Genomic DNA, 9,726 nt, shown 5'->3' on the forward strand with positions numbered 1-9,726 from the left:
GAGCGGGTGTTGTCGTAGCCGCGACTCGCCATGGGGAGCAAGGGGCGCATGCCTCCCTACCACCCCCACCACCACCGGCCGCTCCCAGGGCTCGACTCGGGCCCGTCACACAGCATCATGATGCACCGCGATCCGTACGGCCCGGGCATGCACCAGCCGCCAGGGCCGGGGCAGTTCCCCTACGAGATGCTGCCGCCGCCCCGGCCGGAGATCCTGGAGCAGAAGCTCGCCGCGCAGTGCGGGGAGATGCAGAAGCTGGCGGTGGAGAACGAGCGGCTCGCCACCAGCCACATGTCCCTGAGGAAGGAGCTGGCCGCCGCGCAGCAGGAGCTGCAGAGGCTGCAGGCGCAGGGGGAGGCGGCGAGGGCCGCCGAGGAGCAGGAGATGAGGGCGCTCCTTGATAAGGCCGCCAAGATGGAGGCCGAGCTCAAGTGTTACGAGGCTGTCAAGGCGGAACTGCAGCAGGCGCACGCCGAGGCGCAGAACCTCTTGGCGGCGAGGCAGCATTTGGCGGTGGATGCGCAGAAGCTGAACAAAGACCTGCAGAGGAACTTTGGTGAGGCGCAGCAGCTTCCGGGGCTCGTGGCTGAGCTTGAGGCTGCTAGACAGGACTACCAGCACCTCAGGTGTGTCGACATGTGCTGTAATTGTTCTCTCTAGCATGACTTTTCTTCAATATGCGATTGACTTAAACTTTGTAAATACCAGGGCTACATTTGACTATGAAAGGAAACTCAAGATGGACCACTCCGAGTCGCTGCAGGTAACGAAGAAAAACTATGACTCCATGGTTACGGAGTTGGAGAAGCTTCGCGCTGAGTTGGCAAACACAGCTAATCATGACAGAAGTGGTATGTCACTTCATTCTATTACTCTGTAGACTGATATACGTAGAAATCTACCGTTTACAACTGCAGTTATTTTGGGTTACCATGAGTTGTTTTTTTATATATGTAGGCACTATGTACAATCCTAATTTTGCTCATAAAGATGGTGGTATGTCAAGCCGACATTCTGTTGGACAAACTGCTTATGATGGTGGATACGGGGTTGCACAGGTGAGCACCTTTACTTCCTACCAAATGGATGCCTCACAAGTTGAGAAACTTATTATTTTCTATGTATATTATTGTATTGTCCAGATGATTGTGTGGGTTTGAGTCCAGTTGAGTCGAGCTCTAGGGTAGACTTGGTCTCGGCCCTCATTAAGCTCTTGACCACGGCTCAGTTAGGGTTTACCTTGAATGTGGCGCTACGTACTTATAACACATTAATTTTCTCCATCTTATTGCATAATATAAGGCGCGCATATGAATTTGTTGATGTTTTTTTCCTTCTATTTCCACAATTACTGTGTCTTTGTTCTCCTGCACTTATAAGTCATACTCTGCGAACTTTTTCCACTATTTCCATTGCATTAAGTAGGGATAACATGGTCTTTTTTCTTCCATTATCCCTCTTGATTTTATAATCTGAAACCTCCTTAATTCTTGGGGCCACTCAAAATATGCATTATGATTTGAAACATATTAGCAGTTAAATGCATAGCATGCTTTTACTTATCTGCCATGTTTGGTATCTGCCGAGTTAAGTACTTAGTTACACTAGGCCAATACCTCACAAAATTAAAGTACATAAGACATTTAGTTGCGCATTAGGGATCTCCTGTTCTTACTAAGCTGGCTTCATTTGATTTGAACTGGAAGTATGGCACCAAGTTCTACTTCTACAAATTACTCCATTTAAATCAAAGAAATCACGAACCCACCATATTTTAGTATTTCATGACGTAGATACTGTTGAATCAAGTATCTGGCTAAAACCCCTGTTTTCCCATAGACATTCAAGGTGGAGTTGTCATTGAAAATACAAAATAACGCAAATGCTAGCTTAAGCCAGAGCTTTCATTGAAAGCACAAACTATTTCCAGTATTTCCAATGCGTTAAGTAGGGATAACCCGAACCTCCTTGGTTTCATAACCTGAAATCTCCTTAATTCTTGTGTCCACTCAAAGTACGCCTTAGGTTTTGCAACACAGGAGCACTTAAATGCATAGTTTATTTTTATTGATGTATCTGCCATGCTTTGCATCTGCCAAGTTAAGTACTTGGTTACACTATGTAGGCCAATACCTCAGTAAATTAAAGAACATGATGCTTTGTACACAGTAGATCCAATTTTTTCACCTTTGCTAGTCATGACTTTCCTGAGGTATCAAGCATCTATTTACCATTTTTGTAACTTTTGCACGTACTATTTTGTTCATAGTGTTTCCTGTATTCCATATGACGTTTTCGGACTTATCAGATCTTTTACCTTGTTGATTCTTAAAAGGCATGGCTTGACTTGGTATGGTGCCCTAAATTGAAGCTTTACCGTTAATTTCTTTACAGTATATTGTTGATAACTACACAGATATGATTATAAGAAATTACTTTGCGAATACAAATCCAACATATCTGTGAAGAAAAATCTACATATTATATAATTTTCCTTCTTTGATTACATATCATTTATTCAAGCACCCAGGATCTCCTGTTCTTACTAAGCTGGTTTCGTGTGATCTGAAACTCGAAGTATATGGAACCAAGTTATATGAACTATTCCATTTGAATCAAAGAAGTCGTGTGCCCACCACATTAGTATACCATGACATATATAACTCTATACCGTCGAATCAAGGATCTGGCTCAACCCCTGTTTACCCATTTGCATTCAAGTTAGAGCTGTCATTGAAAATATAAATAACGTAAATATAAGCTCCTTAATTCTTGTGGCCACTCAAAAATGCATTATGATTTCAACACACTGGCAGTTAAATGCGTAGCTTACTCTTACGCACGCATCTGCCGTGCTTGGTATCTGCCAAGTTAAGTACTTAGTTACACTACGTAGGCCAGTACCTCACTAAATTGAAGTACAGGAGGCAATTATTCGCGCTTTAGGGATCTCCTGTTCTTACCAAGCTGGCTTCATTTGATTTGAACTGGAAGTATGGCACCAAGTTCTACAAACTATTCTATCTAAATCAAAGAAATCACGTACCCACCATATTTTAGTGTTTCATGACGTAGATACTGTTGAATCAAGTATCTGGCTCAACCCATGTTTTCTCATGGGCATTCAAGGCAGAGTTGTCATTGAAAAATGAAAATACAAAATAACGCAAATGCAAGCTTAAGGCAGAGTTGTCATTGAAAGTACAAACTATATCCAGTATTTCCAATGCGTTAAGTAGGGATAACCTGAACCTCCTTGGTTTCATAACCTGAAGCCTCCTTAACTCTTTTGACCACTCAAAATAGGCCGTAGGCTTTGCTAGGAGCACTTAAATGGCGTAGTTTATTTTTATTCATGTATCTGCCATGCTTGGCATCTGCCAAGTTAAGTACTTGGTTCCACTACGTAGGCCAATACCTTACTAATTACAGAACATGGCGCTTTGTCCATGGTAGATCCAATTTTTTCACCTTTGCTAGTCATGACTTTCAGTGTATCAAGCATTTATTTATCCTTTTTGTAACTTTTGCACGTACTATTTTGTTCATAGTATTTCCTGTTTCCCATATGACGTTTTCGGACTTCTCAGATTTTTTTACCTTGTTGATTCGTAAAAGGCGTGGCTTGACTTGGCATGGTGCCCTAAATTGAACCTTTACCGTTAATTTCTTTACAGTATGTTGTTGATAACTGCACATATCTGATTATAAGAAAGTACTTCACAAATACGAATCCAACATATCTGTGAAGAAAAATCTACATATTATATATTTTTCCTTCTTTGATTAGTAACTAATACTCCCTCCGACCCAAGGCTTAGGGCGTAAAAATCGCTGCACACGAATTAAGGAGAGTCACACAGCTCTGTTTTTTTCCGGTCGTGCCCCTACTTAATTGCTTCTCACCGTTTCCTCTCTCCCTTGTTTGTTGGGCAACGTCTCCTTAATTCTAGCTAACAGCCATGCAGCCAATTACTATGCGCATGCATGCGCCCACCAGCTCCTCAATTCCAGCCATGCATGCCCACCAGCTCCTCAATTCTAGCGCAAAAGATGGGCAGTTACGGACTACTTATCACCTGCGCCTTAAGCCCTGACGGAAAAACGCAAAAAAAATTACACCCTAAGCCTTGGGCCGGAGGGAGTATCATTTATTCGAGCATCCAGGATCTCCTGTTCTTACTAAGCTTGTTTCGTGTGATTTGAAACTTGAAGTATGGCGCTGAGTTCTACAAACTATTTCATTTGACTCAAAGAATTCATGTGCCCACCAAATTAGTATACCATGACATATATAATTCTATACTGTCGAATCAAGGATCTGGGCTCAACCCCTGTTTTCACTTTTGCGGTCGAGGCAGAGCTTTCATTGAAAATACAAATAACATAAATGAGTGCTGAGCTAGCAGCCTTGCCCCTTGAGTGCATTCCATTTCTAGCTGCTATGCAAAAATGGATTAAAAAAACATCTATTCTACTTTCTTTCCAAGGAGATGATGATAGAATTTTGTTTTCAGATTTTCTAATTAACTGTTGGAGTAATCTTTGTATATTAATAACAGTCAAATTGTTATGTCAATCCAGGCTAGGACGCCCCCTACTGGTATGCCAGATCCTTTAAGCGGAAGCCCAGCTGGAAATGCTCCCCGTTCTGGATTTGATCCAGCAAGAGGCAATGCATATGACACTTCTCGTCTTGCTGGCTTCAGTTCTTCAAAAGCTGGGGGCCATGATGCATCAAGGGGCGCCACCGGATATGATGTTTCTAGAACGCCTGTGGTTGGAGCTCATGCAACTGCTCATGGGAGTACTGCTGGTGCTGGTTACTATGGATCAAGCCAGGCCACACCACCTTCGCATGCATGGGCTCCAGCTGCACCCACCTATGGATCTGTACAGGTGCCAGCATCATATGCATCTGGGCCAGTCCCGTCTTCATCATATGGCGCAACAGCAGTGCGTCCTCATGGCTCAGCTCAAGCACTACCATCATATGGACAAACACAGGCCCCATCTCCATACGCGCACGCACAGATGCAACCATCCTATGGACTAGCACAGGCATCATCACACTTTGTGCCAACACAAGGGGCATCACCCTATGGGTTGGCTGCACAGCCTCCGGCCTATGGATCTGGGCAAGCTGCACCTAAAACTGGTGGTTCTTATCAAGCTACACATGGGCGTAAATAAACTGGTGATATCTGTACTTTGATGTGGTGTTATTGGCAAAAGTGACATGGTGCCAATTTGTTTCCTGAATCCAGTTTCATTTCTGCAGCTACCAGAACAGCAAACTGTTGTTTTACTTTTCTTATACAAATATTCCATGCAATCCGTAAAAGATTATATGTGCAAGCATTTGGTTCTGACATGGTTATGCTTCTTGAAACATGTGGTCAGTGTTGTGATGGTTTGAAATCATTTTCTATGAGATGGTGACGCCTCAAGGTTAGACAAGAAGTAGCTATACTGTAAATCCTGAATGCTGTTGTACTGTTTAATTGTCACTCTTGAGTTATTAAATGATGTTTGCTCGATTGACAATTGAGGTTGTTGCGTGTAAGGTAATATGAGAAGCCTGCTACTAATACTGGTTTAAAATATTTCTCTTATCCATCTACCGTAGCCATTTTGGGTGTTTTGTTAGTTCATGACAGGCTACAGCTTTCTGTTGTGCAGCAATAATCAGAAGTTCGAATGAATTTCATATTAATGAAGTAACTTTGCTGAATATGGATGCAGCACTCCTGGTGTGCATCGATCCTCCAGATTGGTTTGAAACTGAAATGAATATCTTGATGTGTCGCGGAAGTATTAATTTCGATTATTTACCTGCAAAGACAGACATTGTCAGATTTATGTTCTGTGTATCCAAGTTGAAGAACATGGTGAACACTCGCAATAGCCATCCATTCGTTCACAAGTTGCAGCAGAATGACAGATTGAACGGAACATGTACATCCCCATTTGTTGATAATACCATGAATCCAGTCTAGTGCAGTGTATCAGGTGAAAATCACAGGGAAAATCCACCGCAGCCATTATTTCGGTGGTCATGGATTCACAGAGAAGATCTCTGGACCAAGTCGTCAAATTCCAGCCGATGTTCTTGGTGCCGCACTACTGCTGTGTTGATGGTTCTAAGCCTCTAACGGGGTTTGAGCAGAATAAATTCATAGAACCTTTACAGAAAGCAGAACAGAAAAGACTGAAATTGTTCCAACTCTACACACAGGGGAATATATTAGGCCCTATACTGTCTCAAGTTTGAACTTGGTACAAACCGGAGGTCATGATCAGAAGGGATAGAGATGAAAAGAAGAGAAGCTTTTCCCAGGGAAGGTAGAAGTGAAGCTCTGAACACAATTGGAGGATGAAAAAGGCTCACTGCCTAACTCATTGTTTTTCATTCTTTCTCCGAGGGGTGCTTTTTTGTTTAGTGTTCATAAAGGCATTCTTCTGCCAACATATGTGGTCGATAAGGTATAATCCTACTGTAGGAGCTTATTCAATTATTCAACTTGTTTCAAATCACTCATTAGTATGTCCGGTAACGCAATAGCTTTAAGAAAAGCTGGTCGACTAAACCACATCCACTTGATGTTATAGCTGTTTGAAAATGACTTCTGTTAGTTTACATTTGTAGTTATGCCAATGAAAATCCATGTTGCCTGCCTAGTGCCTACATATTAGATACTGCCTATATAGTTAGACTGCACTGCAAAGTGGATTAACATTTACTAAATATGGCAGCCAATTAAAATTACTTGAACAAAGAGATAAGTATGTAAATTAAATTTACTAAATCTGGCAGTAGATTACACTTTACAAAATCTGGCAGTTGATTCAATACTTCACCAAAGAAGTAAATTAAAATTTACTGAATCTGGCAGTGGATAAAAAAATTACTTCCACAAAGAGAGCGCTAACTTTTAATAATGCTTTTCCTGTCAAATTGCATATCTGCGCCACACAACCGAACTGATATATTTCTTGCCTTCCATATCCTCTAAGTAGATATATCTCTTGCTTTCTAGGTTCTCTAAGTAGTTACTACCATTTGTAAGATTCTATTATTCTTCGTCTGCTTGGAACACAAACAAAAAGGAAAGGAGGTGATAAATTAGTAACGGTTTGATCCAAAAGGATTAAATAAATACTCTGCTTTACCAAAATATGGCCCCTAAAGAGTAGAAATATCTCAATATCCTCTCTTTTCTACATGATTGCTATCTTTCTTTTGAAGCCATGTACTTCCTAAGTGAAGACTCATCTCTAGCTACCCCTTCCAATGCCAACTTGACAGAAAGACATAGATGGCACAGCTTTACTGCACGGGGTATCCGATTAATCTAACAGATATTAGGGCCACATCGATCACTATCTATATATCTAATTTAAATGCTTAGCCCTCGCCTAACAACTCTGGAGATCTCTGCACATCATTGGGATTCTGCCTAAAATTCGTTGTTATGATCGATTCGACTCTATGATTACAGCAAGCACGCATTACGTCTAAATTAAGTAATGGAGCCACGGGCTAAAAGTGATGATATCCTGCATTTTGCTGGCTTCCCTGCTCATCTGAAGTAGGCAAAACCAGCTGTGGACGGCAGTAGGAGACTTGGGAGTTGTAGGCCAGCAGAGCTTGCACTGTTCAGTGCACATATTAGGCCAGATCTTTCTGTGATTGGAATCATTTACGTTCCACAATTAACTTCCTTTTTGGACTGATCCTTTTTGGTAGTCAGTGGTATACTGATATTTAAACCATGCTGTACGGATACATAAGCACAGATATATGGCATGTGGTGAAGGTGAAGTAAGTAGGAATAATTTTATGAAACTTCTGCTTGCCTTCTTTGTTAGGCACCGAAGATGGTAGAGGTTTGGAGCAATGTGAATGGTAGTAGCCTTTTGTATCGGTTTTTCGTTTCTTGTGGAATTTTGATTAGTGGCATGAGATCGTCGAATTGCGTGCTAATCAAGACTTGTCTGTCTTGTGGTTCTTCTAAACAGGAGGTTGTACTATTGGCTCAGAAGTAAAGGGTTAGACCAAATCTTTTGCCAAGTCAGATTATAAAATGGCAGTGAAGTGACTAAACGTATTAGTGACTCTTAAGATGCTGGCTTATCGTTGTAAGCTTCCTTATCTGAACAGTCCCTCCCTTATCTGAATTTACCTACTTTCAGAGATGTTCAAGTACTGGGATGGTGCACATGAAGTCACTGCTGTGGGACCTCAACTGGGATTTTGCTCCTGTGATTAGCAGTTATTTATTCATGACATTTCACATCTGAGGAAGAATGTACTGTTGCGCAGACAGATTTGTCCAGAAAAACCGTGGTAGTTTGAAGACTTCTTTTGGAAAGATACATTTTACCGTGCAACATGTGTACCACAATTGAGATGCAGATTATTAAGTGTTTTCTTGACAGTTCAAAAGACTACAAGCAGGATCCCGATTGGCCAGTCAAAGAAAGAGAGAGTAGCTGTGATCGCCAAGCTAGAGGTAGAGGGTAAAAGAATGCCAGTGTACTGTATCTGCTTTCGCGACAGTGTATCCAGAAGCCTCCTAAAAGTCGTGAAGAACTACGGAAACACAATGACAGAATTTGAGACGAGACACGATGTTCATCTACCATGCTGCAAAATTTTAAATCCAAATATGAAAAGGGAAATGTCCTGCTGTAAATATATGCGATGTTCATCTACCATGCTCCTAGCCTGCGAGCGCGGGAGGGATCTCAGTTTTGGAAGTCCCTCCTGAAGATCAAGACGAGATCCGAGCCGGACTATCCCTCACCATAGGGGATGGTAGAGGGACCTTGTTTTGACTTGATCCGTGGCTTGATGGGGAGTCTCTTAGGGTGGAGTTCCCGGAGCTATTCGCCATCTGTGCTGATCCCCCCGTTTTGGTGGTGGAGGTTGCACTTGTTGGGTGGGTAGTCCCGTTCCAGCGAGGGTTTACCCCCGGGGAGACCCTAGGGTGGGAGTCTTTTCGAGCCCAACTCCGAGAGGCTCTACCTGGCGGCTTGGACAGTGCCTTTTGGCGCTTGTCCCTGTCAGGCGTGTTCTCAGATATGTCAGATAGATCAGCCTACAAGACCCTATTTAGAGGGCCAGGCCTTAGTTGGATATCCCCGTTGTGGAAAGCCTCTATTCCTCTCAAGATAAAGATTTTTGTATGGCAGCTGTTTAGGGACCGCCTCCCCTCAGGAGGTAGAGGTAGCCAAGTGAAACGGGCTGGGCAATGGCATGTGCCCGTTATATGCAGTACCGGAGAGCACGATGGACATCATATTTTCCTGCCCCACGGCACAATTTCTTTGGAGATTTCTTCATGAGGCGCTAGGACCTGAGTGGCAGGCCCTAGACCTCGGAGAGTATGATGTTCATGCAAACCGTACTGAAAGTAGGAGGTATCTATTCTTGTTACTGTTTGCGGCTATGTCTTGGATCTTGTGGAATGTGCGTAATAAGATAGTGATCAAGCATATCTTTCTACGACGAGCCTCTAACTCCATCTTCAAATTTTTGGCTTTTTTGCAGCAGTGTTGTGTAGACAATGAGATAAGGACCGGCTGAACGACATGTTGGAGGATCTTCTAGCGGCGACTTCTAGCGGTTGAGGAGCACTATGTCCTAGAGTTGTATCACATATTTTATCTTTTAGACATGTTGTGTTGTTGCTCTAGCAGACGTTTTATCTTTTTCTTGCA

General features: G+C 42.6%; 1 protein-coding gene across 1 annotated transcript; it reads left to right on the forward strand.

Annotated features, from left to right (window-relative positions):
• On the forward strand, nucleotides 1-5,392 carry LOC124691913 (protein FLX-like 2). The gene is made up of 4 exons (XM_047225199.1): nucleotides 1-626; nucleotides 709-851; nucleotides 958-1,058; nucleotides 4,585-5,392. Exons 1-4 carry the CDS (start codon nucleotides 31-33, stop codon nucleotides 5,191-5,193), a joined length of 1,449 nt encoding a protein of 482 aa, XP_047081155.1. The 5' UTR covers nucleotides 1-30; the 3' UTR covers nucleotides 5,194-5,392.
• Nucleotides 5,393-9,726: the final 4,334 nt, after the last annotated feature.

Source organism: Lolium rigidum, chromosome 2, assembly GCF_022539505.1.
Source record: "Lolium rigidum isolate FL_2022 chromosome 2, APGP_CSIRO_Lrig_0.1, whole genome shotgun sequence".
NCBI classification, from domain to species: Eukaryota; Viridiplantae; Streptophyta; class Magnoliopsida; order Poales; family Poaceae; genus Lolium; species Lolium rigidum.